This window comes from Mixophyes fleayi, chromosome 4, assembly GCF_038048845.1.
Source record: "Mixophyes fleayi isolate aMixFle1 chromosome 4, aMixFle1.hap1, whole genome shotgun sequence".
NCBI lineage: Eukaryota > Metazoa > Chordata > Amphibia > Anura > Limnodynastidae > Mixophyes > Mixophyes fleayi.
This window is the reverse complement of record NC_134405.1, coordinates 293,521,798-293,541,989: the sequence shown is the minus strand read 5'-3', so window position 1 is coordinate 293,541,989 and position 20,192 is coordinate 293,521,798. Positions and strand designations below refer to the sequence as shown.

Genomic DNA, 20,192 nt, shown 5'->3' with positions numbered 1-20,192 from the left:
GAGACCGTGAGGACTCCCCGAAATTCGGGAGCCTCCCGAGACTTTCAGGAGAGTAGGCAGGTATGATGTGGTATCCTGGGACTGGGATCTGTGGGAGAGTTAGCAATATATTGGCTTGCATCAGTTGTCTAGTGTGCATTACATAAGTCATGGAGCTATACCTCCCAACATTAGGGTAGTCGGCATCGGTACAGAGGGTGTGGCCACATCACAACTGAGGCGTGCTTGATGGCAATATTAAGTTTTCATGAATGGACTCCACAATACTAACTTTCAAATGCTTACACAATTGTAGAATGTCTTCACAGATATACTTCATTACACTAAAGACACAGTATTTCGAGCAACCCTGGGGGGGGAGGGGAATGTATTAACTTCCGAAATTTTTTAACTCACTGCTAAATCGGAAATTGATACATTTACCCCCAGTTGTTAAATGTAGTAAAACATAAATAGCACATATAAATAGCACAGAATTGGATAAGCCTTCCCATGTAACAGATGGTAAATTCACATCCAAGGTGCATTTTATGAATCGGCATCGAAACAAGATTCTACAACTAAACTGTGCCCCCCCCCCCAAATAAAGATGAGCTGCATGCAAACATACTGCACTGTTGCCTGTGATATAGGCAAATTATGTTGCAGTGTGTGACCATACATTAAGTACATTGCACAGAAATAATCCTTTTTAAATGGGCAAGGTTATTTTTGGGCATGTTAATAAATCTGATAAATAAATGTCTGGTCGGGTCTATTGGCCTTTGTGCTGAATGGCTGAGTTTAGCCACCAACTTAAATTGAATCCTGTTTCTGTGCTCAGGGCAAATTACAAGATGACCCCATGTAAGGTCAGCAGTAATACAGCCTTGTTTACAGCAGAGGGATCAATATGCTACATCTTTCTTACAACAAAAGAAACATTTTTGCTTTCAAAATAACACTATATGAACTGTAAGCTTTTGAGGATAGGGGTCTATTTGCTGCTGTACAAATAATTCTTGAAACTGCTTAAACTAATGGATCTGTGATGTGGACATTTTTGTACAGTGTAAGCTTGTGAACAGAGCCCTGCTTGTCTGTCTGTTAGTACCCAGTCTTGTTTTACTAATGGTTTGTTCCCAATTGTAAAGCACTGCGGAATATGTTGGTGCCATATAATTAACGTTAATAATAATAGACAAGCAATATATTAAAATCATTCAACCACATGGTTTGTTGCTGACAAGTTATTATGTTGCAGGTGATACTTTCATCTATTCTAGTTATAATGCAAACAAGCTGCAAGTGAACACTGTTTTTGCACAGTGAATTGATGCTCTTGTGTTTCTTTGCATTGACTCAATTGTTGTGTTAGCACAATATCACCAGTAGCATAAATGTATTCCAGTAATTCATGAACATATACAGTAACTGCTCGAACAACTATTTAACAGACCATTGTAGCAAAAGGAGATTGATGGAGAAGGAATAAGTCCTCCAGAAGGATTACTGTATGTTAATACTTTATCTGACAGGGTGAACATCACACATCTGGGACGCCTGGACAGAAAGACTAGTAAGTCTGTCTTTTATCACCGACTTGTAGAAATATAATTTGTCCTTAACAGAATCCTATAGGTGAATCATAATGGCATGATCTGTTCTTAAGAACATGTGGCCACAGGTATAAAAATGTTGCATTGCTGGGGGTAAATGTATCAAGCTGCTACTTTGCATTTCCAGCGATTTTTCTCGGACAAGTTTAAACTCACCGATGTATTAAAAGGCGATTTAATGTAAAATTGCCAGAGATATGTTTATTTCAGAATCGCCATTATCAAAATCGCTACAAATCACGGTGCCTACTTTTTCCCACTCTTCTTATACAAGTCGCGAAATGTATGAAGCTGCGATTTTACAAACTTGCCTGAGTTTCAATTTAAAATCGCCAGATACAACCCGCTGCTTTCTAGAGGCGAGATTAGCAAACACATCACTGTTACACTGCTGGGCTATACCCGGCGGCTGTATAATGTAAAAATCAGATTAATTTTTTAAAAAATTGCGTTGGGTCCCCCATCTAAAGATTATTAACCCTAGCGCTGCCAGCCTACTGCTGGTTGCACGAAAATCTGGAAACAAAATGCGTGGGGTCTCCCCAATTTCCAAGCCACCAGCAATTGGCAAACCAGCCAGATGAGTGGCACTATAGTAGGGGGGACATGCAGCATGGGGTCCCCCTGCTGTAATGACAGCCAACCCCAGGCTGTTCAGCACTGGGCTAGATTCCCTACGGACTGGGGACCACCAAAAAATGTGCATCCCCCCCCCCCCTTTAGGAATACCCAGTCCACTAGGGCTCTTCCTTCACCCCTGGGGCGTTGGCTGCAGGGTAATAACGGCGTAAGAATGTTAGATAAATAAAGAAAACACCATTTTTATTTATGGAACTAAAAGTCCCAGCCAGCCCAGGTTGCCATTAACAGTCTGGACATGCTGGTGCTTGTAGAACTACAAGCACCAGCATACCCATAGCAGTCAGTAGTTTTTTCTCCATGGTAAGCATGTAAGATCTGTCCTAGCCTCAGTCATTGGTGCCTATGATGGAGTCCAAGGGGGACGTGACAGTATGTATTACATTGAGCTTGACCACAATTGGACAGCACTATTTAATGGTTTCGTACTTAGCAATTGTTGAACTGAAAGAATGAGAGTTGAACTTTAAACCATCATCATCATCATCGTCGTCATTGTTTACTATCCTTTCTAATGTGCATTTTGTTTAAGATTGTTGGGTCAGAAATACAAAACGCAAACATTGAAATGATCAATACTATAAAGCAGTAAAACGTGATTTTATTCTGTAGCCATGCAGCTTGTATCTAAACCATCCCAATGCAGAATGTTGTCCATTTATGTTTTATTGCAGCGTCAGCTGATATTGCTGCTGTAGTACCAGCCAGGAAATGCTCATGGCAGACTGTCAAAAAACATCTTTTTGCAATTTTTTAAACGGACAGAGAAACCCACAGGCCGACTTTAGTACATTGTGTGACAGTTATTAGGAAATGTTACTGTACTGTATGAGACATACTGTTCATGTGTTTCCTGATATTATTTACAACCGCAGATCATTACTTTTTCTAAATAAACATAATAAATGCCTTGTATACATTCTTTCATTCTTTCTTCATTTTGACTTTTAAAGTGATGGAAAACAACCTGTGTTTAAATGGAAGAGACCATTCACAAATTCAGGGGCATTTTCGGAGAAGGCTTTTTTGGTGTTGGGTTTGTCTTTTCTTTTTTCCCACCGTACTTTTGCTGTTACTTTATGTATGCATTTACGTAAATTAATCTTAGCTCCTCTTTACATTTTCCTAGGTCTCCACATCTAAATTTATGTTACAACTAATAAACAAACCTCTAAGCAGATGTTAGTTTATCTGCTCACATATATAGTCATATCCTCTAACTCAATCCCTTCAGGCTTAACTATTTTTAATTATTTACACAATGCAACTTCTTTTGCTGACCCAGATCACTAAATAATGCAGTCACTTAGTGTTCTGTCTCCTCATATAGCCTGGTCATCTCTTAGCTGCTGCAGCTATACCATAAATATGATTGCACTACATTGTTTTATTGTGAATGACTGTCTGTATGACTATGTTGAATCTCCATGCCGTCTGTCCATCTGAAGTATTAGTGCTTCTGCCAAGTATGAAGCACAGCATTGCCCCACAGCAAAATTTGGGGGAGGACCACTGCTCTACTCTTCTGAGAATGCCTGGGGGAGGGGCATGCACAGTGCACTCTGTTTCGAGTAGAGCGGGGTCCTCGGGAGGGTGGACTGGCCTTACCTGCCCCTATCAGCTCTGGGAACTGGCAAGGCCACACCCCCTGCTGTAGTACTATGTGCTACTATTCCATATAGTATATTGTAGTACCTCAGTAATGCCAGGTCACATTGCGGATGAAACACACCAATGATTCTTAAGGTAAATATGTGGAATGGGACATGCCCACACCAAAAATAGGCCTGGGGCATGGTTTTGGCAATATATTGGCAAGTATGGTTCACAGTCAGGATAATTTTACTATTATAAACACAACAGACATGCCAGCAAAATCCATTTTTATCAGAAATACATTTATTTGATCCCCGCATTTACAAAGTACTCTTTGCCTGAATTAATCTGGACTGAACTGATGTTGAAGGGTAAATTTCATTGCTCTCAGTCAAGAATCAACTGGGAAAAACCCTCAGAGACAAATATCTTCCTGATGAAATGGGTCATATCTGTCACAAAAATATGTCAAATGTTAAATGTTGTTTCAGCCATAAATGACATCACAGATTATGATGCCTGACAATAGCCAGGACATCTTGGGCCCGATTCATTATCAAATTAAAAACGAACGTAACGTCTGTCAGGTATACGCACGTCCGTATTCAACACAAAGCGGATGTAAAGATATGTCTGGTGATGAATTACAGATGTAGGTCTGGTCTGCTCTAATAGACAGGACACTGCAGGTTACTTCTGATAAATGTGTGGAATATGAAGTCACAAAAGAACACACGGAAAACTATTCAATGAATGTCACCTGTTTATAATGTAGTCATTAATGACAAAGCATTAAAAAATAAAAGAGATGTTTTATCTTTGTTTTTTTCCCCATGAAATACATTTACTAGGATCTAATTAATGTCTATTATACATAAAATACATTTACTAGGATCTAATTAATGTCTATTATACATAAAATACATTTACTAGGATCTAATTAATTAATGTCTACTGTACATAAAATACATTTATTTGGATGTAATTAATTTCTACTGTACATAAAATATATTTATTAGGATGTAATTAATGTCTACTGTACATAAAATATATTTATTAGGATGCAATTAATGTCTACTGTATATAAAGTACATTTTTTGTAGTTGCTCCTCATTGCAAATAAATGTTCTATCATACATACTCCGCCATCATCACTAGTAATCGGCACTTACACCAGGCCAGTAGCTGATGCAAGTGATACGACTGAAAACCACATACTTTAGAGATGCGCACAGCTTGAATCGGATGCTGCTACGTGCACTTGAGCTTGGTACGCCCTTACTGTACATCTCTCTCCCCATTCACCCCCTGAACTCATAGGCTGTAGTAAGGGTCCTCTGTGTTTGAAGATGAAATGAACGTTGCTGTGTTCTATGGCATATGGTCCAGTTCTGGGCATGTGCAGAGGAATTGTGCTCATCATACATAACATATCACCAGTTACGCTCCTTAATGACTCAGGCCTCTTCTATACATAGCTTTGTACATCAAACTGAGTAAATATAATGCTGCCAACTTTATTGGATTCATGCAGCCAAGTGCATGAATCCAATATAAGTTATGAGTTAAAAGGATAATATTGATCTTACAGAGGTAAGTTTCACAAATGTAGATTGTAAGGTGGAATTCAGTTAGCGGTGAAAATCCGCTAAACATCAAAGCTATGCACGTTTTCAGGTACAACGGTACCTCAACATTGCGGATGTTATATCGCCGCGGAATGCCTTCACGACCGTTTCAGAGGAACTCTGTGGCCAATTGAAAAAGTTGTCCGTGTGATTAAATTTTTATTTGTCATACTGGTATGTCACACTGTACACTGAAGGAAGGAATCACTATTAAGAAATCACACTTTTTATCTCTCTGCAAGTAGGATGAGGTTACAGATAAACATCATTATCACATGATGCTGCTTCCTTCAGTTATCCCTATACCTAGACTTGTGTCAGACACTATCACATTTAATGGGTAATAATAAACATTTGCCACCATTTTACTAATTTACTACTAAATGGTAGTTTGCATATTGATAAAGCTGAAATTCTGGGTGCTACAGGGTTCACCCAGGAGAACTGCCAGTCTCACCCACAACATCAAGTAACAGTAAAGGAAGGAAAAACAGAATAGTGTGTTTATTTGTTTTAGCAAAACAGAGAAGGTAAAAGCAACGATAGATAAATGGTAAGAGCATTAATAAAGAATGCAAAGTAATAAAACAAAATAGCAGTGCTGTGCAGTGTACAGACTAGGTGTAATTAGTTTTTTTGATGATGATGGGTCCCTGGGCGCATGGACAATGTAGTTATGTATAAAACAATTTAATGTAACATATATTGTATAGGTTATACAGTGCTGTACATAGATACATACATAAAATAGCGACAGTATATGACCTATTTGGTGGTAGATAACTACCAGCCCCTTACATGTAGCATCAATAGGTAACAGCTTGTAAAAGCAATATTAAACAGATACACATATATTGGATGTATAACAGCTGGTGGTATAAAGGGCTTTCCGTGTGTACAACAACACTGAGTAATAGCCAAATCGACAAAGACTAGTATTGGTTACAAATATTGTCCAAATGCGGATTCCATAAGTTCATTCCTCCTGAGTGAGGATATGTAACAGATAGGGTGCAGATACTGAATAATCCCCAAATAGGAATGATTTGGTTCAAAAACAAAGTCCTGGTTTGAGAGTGTTAGTAAGAGCCAGACAGTTCATTCCTCCTGAGTGAGATTTCCTAGGAAAGCAGTGTGCTAACACTTGGTACATAGACAGGCAGCTGATTTTACATGCAGCAGGTGTAAGGAACCTACCCGGAACAAGGGTGCCTATAAGAGATTAACTAATGGGCCCCCTTTCACAATCCCTGAGGAAGCCCCAAGGTGAAACGCGTTGGATTGAAACCACAGAACAGAACACAATACAGCACTGCTCTCTGTAGGTATTGCTGAGAACACCTACATTCAAACCCACCGCTACGAGCGGCGGCATCACAGGCGCATGCGCAATAACTCACTATCTGAGACGGACACTTCCGCCAGGCAACAGGACGGGACAAACATCTCCACGGCAACGGGCCCAAAGCACAAGGGAGCGCGTTCGGGTTAGGACTATCCACAACTATGTGATCCGCGATCTGCCTCACTAAGGGTAAGTCTCTAAACCAGCCTCCATAACTGGGCTCATCCGATGGACCTGTCTGGCTCTTACTAACACTCTCAAACCAGGACTTTGTTTTTGAACTGAATCAAACCTATTTGGGGATTTTTCAGCGTCTGCACTTTATATCTGTTACATAATCTCACTCAGGAGGAATGAACTGTCTGGCTCTTACTAACACTCTCAAACCAGGACTTTGTTTTTGAACCAAATCATTCCTATTTGGGGATTATTCAGTATCTGCACCCTATCTGTTACATATCCTCACTCAGGAGGAATGAACTTATGGAATCCGCATTTGGACAATATTTGTAACCAATACTAGTCTTTGTCGATTTGGCTATTACTCAGTGTTGTTGTACACACGGAAAGCCCTTTATACCACCAGCTGTTATACATCCAATATATGTGTATCTGTTTAATATTGCTTTTACAAGCTGTTACCTATTGATGCTACATGTAAGGGGCTGGTAGTTATCTACCACCAAATAGGTCATATACTGTCGCTATTTTATGTATGTATCTATGTACAGCACTGTATAACCTATACAATATATGTTACATTAAATTGTTTTATACATAACTACATTGTCCATGCGCCCAGGGACCCATCATCATCAAAAATACTGTGTCTAAGGGCTGAGCTACCCTTCATCCTTCCCCCTCCCTTCTCCATTTCCCCCTCCGGTCCCGTATGGCTGCAGTTTACACAGATCTATTTGCATAGGGAGCGCTGAATCAACATCCTTTCTATAGGTGTAATTAGTAACTACAACCCTCACACTGTATCTAAGAGTTCTGTATCTAATATCCCTGTATACATAGTTCCTAAATACAAAGTTGGAGCCATTAGATGCAGTTTTGCCCCCTTCAAACTACTGGACTATTTGGGCCCATCATCAGCCACTTTTTGTCTCCCTTCCTCCAAATACTGATATGCTCAATGTTCAGTAAAGTTGCAGAGCTACCTTGTGAGAAATCTTCCATGAGGTTCCTTTTTGATTCCTCTTAACGCTTCAATTTTTGGAATTGGCACACTGGGAGAACGACACGTGGCCAACTCACAATAGTGATATGGCCACTTCACAATAAAGACATAGGCACATCCCTGGGGGTGTGCCTAGTGCTTCTGAAAACACCCCTGCATTGCTCCACTAGCAGGTGCAAGTGACACACACCGCTGTGAGCAAGATATACCTCTCAAAAGTCCCAGCTGCCAGTACAGTCTTCTCTATATTCAATTAGTGTATGAATTGCTAGGACATTTAGACATTGCTGGCCTCTTTTTTATATTGCCTGTGGAGGCAGTGCTTTATATTGCTGTAGAGCCAGCTCTCCTCATGCCTGCAACGCATAGGTATTTACCTGTCCCTTCATGTCATTCCTAGCAGCTGTGGTTAATCTGACATATAAGTTCCCCAGCTGTCAGAAGTGTGTCAGGACCCCAAGGACTGCCCAGGGATATGCCTGACCAGCGTCACAGGTAGACAGAGGGCAGCAGGGGTTACATTAGGGATAAATGTGAGCCATTTTTGCCTGCAGCATTTTTCATGTACATGTATTGTATGTTTAAAATCTTTTTTTACATCATTGAGTGTCTGCCCTATGTTTGAGGTAGAAATAGGGTTCAGTCCTTACTTCTATAGCGTAAAACAGTTATGGCTCCTCTGGGTCCAATTACAAACATAAATAATCACTTCTGCTATTTCAACAGAAAATTAATATATTATTGGCTTGATGAGTATCATACAGAAAAAGAAATAGTTTCACGGACATGTCCCTTAAGTAGGGTCACATTCCCTTTGCTATATTAGCTACTGTATATTAAATGATTAATATGCACTTACTCTGATAACAGAAAGGAAATAGAGTATGGCATTGGTTATTGTGGCAGCATAATGCTTTTAATCACTAGTTTGTGCACTATAAATAAATACTTGAATTGATTTGCTAGAATTATATGTGCATTTTAAGTGTTGATTTCAATCTATAAATAGAGCTTTCTAATGCAATTGTTTAAATAAGTGGTATATGTGGGAATGTAACTTAAAGACAGTAAAAGTGCCTAACTTCCAACATTTTAAGTTAACTTTCATTGACAATTACCTGCTGAACAGGTGCATCTGAGCACGTCACTTGCTGAATAGATGGATTTCATGTAGTACAATTTCCATCATGATGTACAGGGCCGCCATCAGGGGGGTACGGCCGATACAGCTGTGAGGGGCCCGGACAAACCTTCTGTCCGGGCTCCCTAGACTGTCCGGGTCCCTTAGTGTGACCAACCGGACCCCTTCTCCTCTGTGATGCTACTGCTCCCAGGCTCTGATAGGCTGGGAGTGTGCGCTGCGGTGACGTCATCACTGCGCGAGGTGCGCCCAACCTATCAGTGACCAGGAGCAGCTGCACCGCGGAGGAGAAGGTAAGTTAAATGAGCATTAATTTAATAGGGGAGGGGGGATAGGAGAGGGGAACACTTACTGTGTTTGGAGGGGGGATAGGAGTGAGGGACACTTACTGTGATTGAAGGGGGGGACAGAAGAGGGGGACATTTATTGTGATTGGAGGGGGAGATGGGAGAGGGGGACATTTATTGTGATTGTAGGGGGGAGATGGGTGAGGGGGCATTTACTGTGATTGGAGGGGGAAAACAGGAGAGGGGGACTTTTACTGTGATTGGTGGGGGGAGATAGGAGAGGAGGACATTTATTGTGATTGAAGCGGGAAATAGGAAAGGGGGGCATTTACTGTGATTGGAAGGGGGAGATAGGAAAGGGGGGCATTTACTGTGATTGGGGGAAAGGGTAGAGGAGGACATTTACTGTGATTGGGGGGAGGAGAGAGGGGAACATTTACTGTGATTGAGGGGGAGAGGGGCGCATGTATGGCAAAGAGGGAAGGGGCGTGTATGGGGGGCCCTTGCCAGATCAATTAGTACTGAGTTTCTGATGGCAGCCCTAATAATGTATCTACTGAACTTTGTTAATATGCATACCTCACAACTTTAAATCTCTTGAAATCGTCACATATTGTAAAAGGGGGCCAAAAGTCATGGCCAAAAGTTTTGAAAAATATTATTTTTCACAAAGTCTGCTGCCTCAGTTTTTATGATGGCAATTTGCATATACTCCAGAATATCATGAAGAGTGATCAGATGAATTGCAATTAAGTCCCTCTTTGCCATTACAATGACCTTTATCCCAAAAACAACATTTCCACTGCATTTCAGCCCTGTAACAAAAGGACCAGCTGACATCAGGTCAGTGATTCTCTTGTTAACACAGGTGACAGTGTTGACGAGGACAAGTCTGGAGATCACTTTGTCATGCTGATTGAGTTAGAATAACAGACTGGAAGCTTTAAAAGGAGGTTGGTGCTTGAAATCATTGTTCTTCCTCTGTTAACCAATGAAACATGTGCAGTCATCATTGCTTTGCACAAAAAGGGCTTCACAGGCAAGGATATTGCTGCTAGCAAGATTTCACCTAAAACAACCATTTATCGGATCATCGAAAAACTTCAAGGAGAGAGAATTAATGGTTGTGAAGAAGGCTTCAGAGCGCCCAAGAACGCCCAGCAAGCCTGTCTCCTAAACATGATTCAGCTGCTTGATCGGGGCCCTGCCAATGCAGAGCTTGCTCAGGAATGGCAGCAGGCAGGTGTGAGTGCATCTGCATGCCCAGTGAGGCAAAGACTTTTGGTGGATGGCCTGGTGTCAAGAAGGCCAGCAAAGAAGCTACTTCTCTCTCCAGGAAAAACATCAGGGACAGACTGATATTTTGCAAAAGGTACATGGATTGGACTGCTGAGGACTGGGGTAAAGTCATTTTCTCTGATGAAACCCCTTTCAGATTGCTTGGGGCATCTGGAAAAATGCTTGTCCGGAGAAGGAAAGCTGTGCGCTACCATCAGTCCTGTGTTATGCCAACAGTAAAGCATCCTGAGACCATTGATATGTGGAGTTGCTTCTTAGCCAAGGAGTGGGCTCACTCACAATTTTGCCTAAGAACACAGCCATGAATAAAGAATGGTACCAAAACATCCTCCAAGAGCAAGTTCTCCCAACCATCCAAGAACAGTTTGGTGATGAACAATGCCTTTTCCAGCCTGATGGATCACCTTGCCATAAGGCAAAAGTGATAACTAGTGGCTTGGGATCAAAACATCAAAATTTCGTGACTATGCCAGGAAACTCCCTAGACCTTAATCCCATTGAGAATTTGTGGTCAGTCCTCAAAAGGCGGGTGGACAAACAAAAACACCAAAATTCTGACAAACTCTAAGCATTAACTAGGCAAGAATGGACGGCCATCAGTCAGTATATGGCCCAGAAGTTGATTGACAGCATGCCAGGGTGAATTACAGAGGTCTTCAAATAGAAGGTTCAACACTGCAAATATTAGCTCTTTGCATAAACTTAATATAATTGTCAATGAAAGCCTTTGACACTTATGAAATGCTTGTAATTTTACTTTAGTATACCATAGCAACTTCTGTCAAAAAGGTCTAAAAACACTGAAGCAGCAAACTTTGTGAAAACCAATACTTGTGTCATTCTCAAAACTTTTGGCCATGACTGTATATATGGGGCATGGTCACATCACCACGGGCGTGATCATATCGCCAGGGGCTTAACTAGCGCTTCTGAAGTGCTAGGCAGCTCCTTACACCCTTCCTCTCAAAGCACTCATCCATTGCTGCTCACTACACTGGCAGATGTGCACCAATCACATTCACCACTGCCCTTCTATACATAGGTCATACCACCCAACTTTCCAATCTACAGGACAAAGTTGTTTACGGCCAAGACCGAGCCCTCAAATTGGGACTGTCTCATTTAAATTGGGACAGTTGAGAGGTATGTATAATGTTGTTGTATTTGCATTATAAAAAAGAAAATACAAAATTTTAAATCCAAGAGCCAGTAACAAACAATTTCAGGAGCAAATATAAAATTTGGGACAGTCGCTAAAAATTAGGGACAGTTGGCTGCTATGTAAATAGTATATTATAATTCACTTTTAATGCAAAAGCAGGGCAAATTAAACCCCAGCCCTGATCCACATGAGCACAACCCAAATTCACATTAATCATGCCCCAATATGTCAGCCCCTCCTACTTTCTTCTCCACCCATGTGCCCCTTTCAAGGTCCACGAATTAGGGCAGTTGGTAGAGGTGTCTGAACAATTGGATGTTAGCAAATAAGTTAAAGAATAAGCAGGGCCAAGGTGAAATCACGTTACCCCTGCAGATAGTCCTTGTATGCTGCAATAGAACAGCTACTCCAGGACTTCAGGTTAGATGCAGAACTGCAGTCTATCCGCAAAACCATAGTTTTATATTTGCTTAAACAACAGCAACTTTGGCAGCTCTATTGCAATGCCATTATCAAGTTGCAGACCTTTAGGTTTTTAGTAACCATACTGTTTAATACAACTGTATACATATTTTTTAGCCTCCCTGTGTCCTTTTAAAACTATTTCACATATACTGTACTATTACTAGTCAGCAGTAAATTACAATTATGAAGCTTCCTCTTAGATGGTATTTTACTCAAATGTCCCTGATTTCCAACTAGTCTGGTTTTTGAACACTTGCACCTGGAATTTTTTGTCTGACAGCAATTCTGGTCTAGTAGTAAAGTGTTTATTTTGGTTGCAGGATGCAGCTATCAGTATGTACTATTATCCTGTAAGCTGTAAATGTTAAAATGTTTTTAAAATGACTGTTTAAAATTCAGTACAATTGTACTATGGTGATATGCAGTGGTCAACTTCTGATGGGTAGGTATAGTGTCCTTTGTTTCTGCACAATATAATAGAGCTGTTTTATGCTCATGTCCAGTGGCATCCCTCCCAACATGTCTGTCCCCGGCAGCGGGACAGGGGATGTGAACATGTCACAATAGGAGTGTGGCCACGTCACAACGGGGGGCTCCCTAGTTCTGTAAAATGCTAGGCTGCCCATTAGATACCTCCCTTCCCCCAACATTCCAACCCATGGGACAAACATGTCCCAGTGTGGGACAGTTGGACAGTGCCCTAAACTCAGGACAGTTCCGTTGAAATCGGGACAGTTAGGAGGTGTGCAATGATCATCTCATGTTGAGTAGGTATAGTGTCTTATGTTTGTATAGAGTATAATAGAACTGTATTATGTTCATGTCCAGTGGTCATCTCATGTTCGGTAGGTATTGTGTCCTATGTTTGTGCAAAGTTTAATAGAACTGTATTATGATTATGCCCAGTCAGGGCCAATAGGACATGGAAAGCACGGCAGAGGGCGCCATGCTTACTGGGGGATCCTCCAGCCCACCCATTAGTGACGCTCCCCTTGTTCCAAGTCCCCAAGGTTATCGGAACCAGGGCCGCCAAGAGGAATTTGGGGCCCTGGTCAGGAACTTTTTGCCCCCTTCCCTCCACAGGCAAGCAAGAAGAGGGCTGTATAATCCCACGCTGCAGCGGCACTTTGCGTTTCTGTGCTTCCTTAGACATATTGGGGGAGATTCAATTGCCATTTATGTGGCACTGCGCACAGTGCAGGCAATTGCAGCTTTCACAACCTGGTACTGGATTCCTGCATGGATCCTGGAATGTTGGGACCTGTTGGAAAATGTAAATATGGAAAACCGAGCAATAGGTAAACACCGTACATAACACAGATTACGCAGTATATAATACATACATCATAAAAAAATATTGCACTTTTCACATCCTCCCCAGCCACATCACGCCACCCCTCGGACACATCACACATTGCGCCACTCCTTAGCCACATCACGCCAACCCCTGCCACATAACACCACACCACCCCCCAGTAATATTATTATGCCACCCCCCAGTCATATTATCATGCCACCCCCCAGTCATATTATCATGCCACCCCCCAGTCATATTATTTCGCCATCCCCAGGAACATTTTCACACCATCCCCGGGCACATTATGACCCCCCCGTCACATTATAACACCCCCTGACAAATTATGACCCCCCCTCCAGCCCACTGTACTTACCTATGCTGCTGACATGAAAGTAGAAAACGTCCTGCAGAGTGAGCAGGGAAGCTCTCAGTCTCCCAAGATTTGGAGCTCCTGGCTTGCTCTGCAGGTTGATGGAGATTGATGGACACACTGTCTGGGAACAGGGAGCAGCTTTCAGCTCCCCTCTCGCTGAAACAAAAAAAAGTACTTAAAAATAAAAAAAAAGTAACTACATTGCTGCAGTGGAGTCCCGGGCCCACGAGACAGGCCACCCCCGATCAGAACAAGTATAGGTGATTGGTGCATGTGCAGTGAAGGGCAGGGGGGCACCCGAGAGCCCAGCACCGGCCCTGTGCTTAGTGATCATCTCATGTTGGGTACGTGTAGTGCAAATTCATGATAACATACAGATTATATGTGAACCATATTTCAAATGTACATTGTACGTTTGTTTCAATGTATGTTGCAATAGATCAGGAGTTGTTCACGTGTATTTTACAACTGTTCATATATATTTTTTTTTTACTTTTTACTAAAAACTGATTACGTTAATCATGACTTTATTTGAATATATTACAATAGTTTAGCCTGAAGAAGCACGCTGTGGAAAGTTTTAAACGTCACATTAAAATCTAAATTTCTACCACTTTAGAACATATTTGCCAACTCCCCCGGAATGTCCAGGAGACTCCCGAAATTTGGGTAGGTCTCCCGGCATTTTGTCGCGGGGGGAGCGGGGCCAAAATGACGTGATTCACCGCACCCCGCCCCTCCCGCCCTCCAACCACGCCCCCCTGCCTGGGATCTCCTGGAGAGTAGTTTAAAAAGGTTGGCAAGTATGCTTTAGAACAAACCCTTCATAAACCGATCATTAACATTTTCTCCTACAATTTTGTTTAGAGGTGGGCAAAGAGCTCCTAAAATTGCTGAAATGGAACTGTAAGGAGATTAATGCCTCCAATAAAAAAATATAGGTCTCTTCCAGCTCAGACTTAGTGCAAAAATTCATACGGTTGTAGAATGTCATTCTATACAACAAGCAAAGCTGTATAATCTGAATGAATGGGAAGTAGTGTCACTAATTAACCTATGGCTGTTTACATATGTACATGTTGAGCTGAATGCCATTCAGTTATAAATATTGTCCACTTGTTCTTCCCCATATATTGCTTTGTTATGGCTAATTTTGTAACATTGTGCAAAGGAAATGGTTAACTTTAGTTGTTCTGATTACAGCCATCTAATGCAGTATGTTATTTTAACAAAGAGGTTTTTGATGGTACTAGAGTCATGAGACAATGATTGTATTGTAATTTATCTGTCAGTTCGATGCTTGGTACAAGGATTATGTGAAAAGAGAAATACTAAATCAAATGTTCCTTCTGTGTGCAAGCAAAAGATAGGGATTAAGTTGTTTGTAATAGATTGTAGACGTTACTGAAGCTGCTCGATACATGTTTTCATTAGGCCAATAATTTGTGGTACCTCTGACACAGTAATTTTGTTATATTGATGCATTTAGCCTGTTATCTCAATTATAGAAGCGTAGACCATATGTACACCTTGCAGTGTATATATCGCCAATGTCAAGGTTGCCTCATTAAGGAACTTTTTCAAGTTTTATATATATATATATATATATATATATATATATATATATATATATATTTCATATATTACACTTATTGTATAATCAACTAGGAATGTCACACATATGACTGACAAAAGTACAAGTAGGTACATACTACAGAAATCAATCCACAAAGGTCAGATCATTCATTTAAAATATTCTAATTAATAGCATTTTTTGCCCTTGTGTGACCAGGTAGATATCATGTGTTACAGATATGAGGGTGAAGCCAATTTTGAAAGTGAACATTTTGAGTCAGAGATTGGAAAGTAGCTGATATACACAATGTACAGGTTGTATCCAAGTTTAAAGCATTGAATGTTGTTTAAAGCAGAAAGGCGTTTCAGAAGAGGGAGGTCAGAGGTAGTGAAATGGTATGAGGTCGACGGCTAGACATTAATTTGGTCAACATTCCAAAAGTCGACAATTAAAATGTCGACAGTATTATTAGGTCGACATTTCACATAGTCAACAGTATAATTAGGTCAACAATTCAAATGTGGACAGTATTATTAGGTTGACAATTCACATGGTCGACAGTATGATTATATCGACAATTTAAATGTCAACAGTAGTACTAGGTCAACAATTGTAAGGTAGACAGTATTATTCGGTTGACAATTGAAATGTAAACCGTATTATATGGTTAGGGATAGGGTTATGGATATTTTTGTTGATCTAATAATACTGTCTACATTTCAATTGTCAACATAACATTTTAATTGTCGACCTAATGTCATTATTGTCAACTTTCCAATCTTGTCTATATTAAGGAGTCGACCATATAAATGTCGATCATGTAACTGTCAAACATATGTATCACACCCAGTGAAACTAATAATTGCTCTGATTGTATCCAATATGTGTTGTTGGGACTGTGTTATGAAACACTGTGCAAAGCTGTCTCAATAGGGGAGGAATAATACACTTTAAAACACAGAATACTTAGTTCACCTTCAAAGACTATACAATAGGGCAGGGTTTCCCAAACCCAGTGCTCAGGGCTCCTCAACAGTGCAGGTTTTCTGGATCACATGTGACATAATTAGGACCACCTGTGGATCTGTTACAATGTATCAGTCAGTAATGAATACACCTGTGCTCCAGCAAGGAGATATGGAAAACCTGCACTGTTGGGGAGCCCTGAGGAGTGGGTTTGGGAAACCCTGCAATAGGGTGTTTGGTCATTTTTTGTTGTATAATTGATTTCTCCTTAGTGTGCCTAATAAAAGCCTCTTTTTGGGGATAGGATTAAGACATGTAAACTGTATTTCTTTTATTATGATTTACTACGACGATAAAATAAAATAAAAAGCAGCCAGTTTTATCCTGAAATAGATGCATTCAATTGTGAGAGCTAATAGTCTCAGATTAATGATACTTATTGTTTCCTTAACCCTCAATGTCACCAAATATTTCATTCTGATATATGTGAACCCACCATATAGGCTTTAAACATTTCATCTAGGACCACATCAATATAGTAAGAATCAGTGGTATTAATAAATGGTTCTTCCCCTCAGTCTATGATTCGAAATTACATGTTGTCATGATCTATTTAAATAAATAATTTGTATCCTCTAGTAATTTACCTGTATTTTTAATTATACTCAGTCCCTGAGAGAGCACTTTAGGCTTAATAAACATATTGGTTTATTACAATTTCGGAAATGTTATGTGAAATAATATCAAATAGTATGTCAAAAGCTCTGATGGCATACAGTGAATAGACAGCCTAAAATGCCACCTTTTAAGATCAGGTTACTTTCTGCACTTTTTCCTATATTAGCACATTTCTCCGTCTCTATGTTGATGTTTGGAAGACCGTTCTGGGCTTGTCTGTCATTATTTATGTTACCGTTTTCTTTTCTCCTTCAGAGTTCGTCATTTCGGTACTTGAGAAGATGCAGGCGCAGGCTATCTTGCGGAGCTTGAGGCTACCGGAGTTTGATGACTTCAGCAGATTATTCCACAGTGTTCCAACGGCCACGTTTGTGGGATTAGGTGCCTTTGCTGCAGTTGTAGCGTACTGGTTTGCCAGTCGACCCAAAGCTGTCAAACCACCATGCAACCTCCTAGTGCAGTCAGAAGAAGTTGAGGTAAACAACACAAGTAATATTTATGAAATCTTGTAGAAAGGGTGCAATTGTATGTTGGTTATATAGTTATGCAAAATATATCTATGACTGAAGCAATGTTACCCTCTTCTGATGTTGTCTATGACTTGGAGTTCTAGTAACTCCCACTTATGGCGTGTGACGCATTAGCAAGGTGAGTTGTCTTTTTTGGTAAAGGTCTTGAAAAATGACCTTGCAGGAAGACACTGAGGTCACCTCTTATATCTATAAAATACATAATGACTATTTTCAATTTCCTCACTTTTAAGGGAAGATACAATTAATACCCCATTCATACTGCACCAAAATCCTGGGTTTTTCCCGGAGCGAGCTCAAACGACCCGGGTCTTGGTGCAGTATGAATGGTACAAGTGAAAAATCCCGGGTCTAAAAACCCGGGTCTTCAACCCGGGATTTATCGAGGGGTAATTCCCGGGTCGGACCCGGGTTGCCTGCACTATGAATGGTGCAACCCGGGTTTTGCCATAGGAGAGAGAGAGAGAGATTTTTCTTCTTCTTCTTCCATATTCCAGCTTTCAGCCAATGAAAAGTGCTCTGGTGATGACTCCCACAAATTGCCAGGACACAGACTTGTGCAGGATGAATGGGGTCAACCCGGGAAATTGAGCTGGGACGCTCCGAGCCCCTGCAAAAACCCGGCTTCAAAGACCCGGGATATTGCCGGGGCGGCAGTATGAAAGTGGTATAAGTGTGAGGAGCCATCTGCCAGGTCCCTCTACGGGATGTTCGGGGTTTAAATCTTCTCTTATTTTTTCTTGTACCCTATAGAGATGGGAGCAAAAATTAGTGGACATTAACTTCTACAGAACCTCTCGTGTAGTTGAATTGGCCACATAAAGTGGCTGGTATATGTTACACTGTCTTGGCAGCCATAAATACAGAAACAAAAAAGGAGAGTGTAATACCATAAAAAAGTGTACTATAGCCACACCAAATAACAATATAAGTATGCTCTATTTGCTTTTTAGCCATAAATACGTTCATACCTACTCAGTACTTTCTTTTATAAGACTTTGGGGTATATTTATTAAACTGCGGGTTTGAAAAAGTGGAGATGTTGCCTATAGCAACCAATCAGATTCTAGCTGTCATGTTGTAAAATGCACTAAATAAATGAAAGTTTGAATCTGATTGGTTGCCATAGGCAACATCTCCACTTTTTCAAGCCCGCAGTTTAGCAAATCTAGCCCTTTGTCAGTTTGATGTTTCTTCTCAGAGAGCGAGAGCATTCTATTCAGTTCAGACGTTTTATTATGGCGTATTATAAAATCTTATCCATGTATTAATACAAAAATGTGGAGAACCCCCATTGTCCACATGAATGGTATAAATGCCAAATATGTTAGCAGCCCCTTGTACAAATCAGAAAACACAGTGTAATCTGGGGGTGTTGTACCTTATTCCCATGTGTCGTAATGACCTGCATTCTTCATTATAGTTTGAATGTGCATACAGCTGTTTCATGCAATGTTTCTGACATTAATGTATATGTTGTTACATTCAATATTAAACCAATAACAATAATATTTGATCAGAAATAAAAAAAAATTTTTTGCTCCATTGTCCATGTTGATGTCTACTTCATTGTTTATTTATTGACCTGTTAATACATTTGTTTATGTATTTGTTTATTATGTTTGTCCCATGCACTTTACTATATGTTGCAAAACATTACCATATTTCCTGTGAGATAATTATACTTATATAAGGACTGTAATAGGTGATAGCACATAAAATAGGACTCTAGTTTTTATTGTAAAGTATACTGGGGCACTGATTGGTCCACATGCATGGTATATTTATCATGTATTTACTGTGATTAATATGCCATAGATCGCTGTGACAGGATGGACCGCCTATGCAACCCTGTCTGTTGTTGCTGGGAATCGGCTGGGCTTACTTTTCCACCGTTCCCTTTCATTATCCCAAATGCCCCCTTTAACCGCAGTAGGAGGGGCTTACAAATGCTGCCACCACTGGACTCCTTACTGGCATCCAGTACCGGGTTTCTTCTGGGTAACTGATGCTGCTAGTGTACCCCGTTGTTGGTGTATCTGGGCTGGTACTCCTGACCTCATCCTATGGATCAGGGTTGCTGTGGATGGATCCCCCCTGGCCTATCACACTGGCCATAGCTGTGGTACCGGAAAGCTGGGTCCAAATCTCAGAACAGCCAGGAACGGATTAGAGTTGGGTCTAATCTGTAAGTCACAAGGATAGACAAGTTTCCAAGCAGGACTTTGAAGCAAGTGATGTTTATTTGCTCACCCTGGTTGAAGGTACCAGTGAGCACGTCAGATGGAACAAGAGGAACAATTTTCAATACAAAACAGTGATTTTTATACAGTTTTTGGACACAGCCTTACAGGGTAAGCCAGTCCCCTAGGGTCTGAGCTATTTTTAGAATCAGGATGCAATATGTTTATCCAAAAATGGATTTA

At 40.6% G+C, this 20,192-nt stretch overlaps 1 protein-coding gene across 4 annotated transcripts in view; it reads left to right on the top strand.

The window, feature by feature from the left end:
* Nucleotides 1–20,192, top strand: part of ACSL6 (acyl-CoA synthetase long chain family member 6) — a 171,252-nt gene that overhangs the window by 95,786 nt on the left and 55,274 nt on the right. For all 4 annotated transcript variants that reach the window (XM_075209840.1, XM_075209839.1, XM_075209842.1 and 1 more), the window contains exon 2: nt 17,492–17,712. In XM_075209840.1, the coding sequence (XP_075065941.1) occupies nt 17,492–17,712 (221 nt within the window). The remainder of the gene's footprint in view (nt 1–17,491; nt 17,713–20,192) is intronic.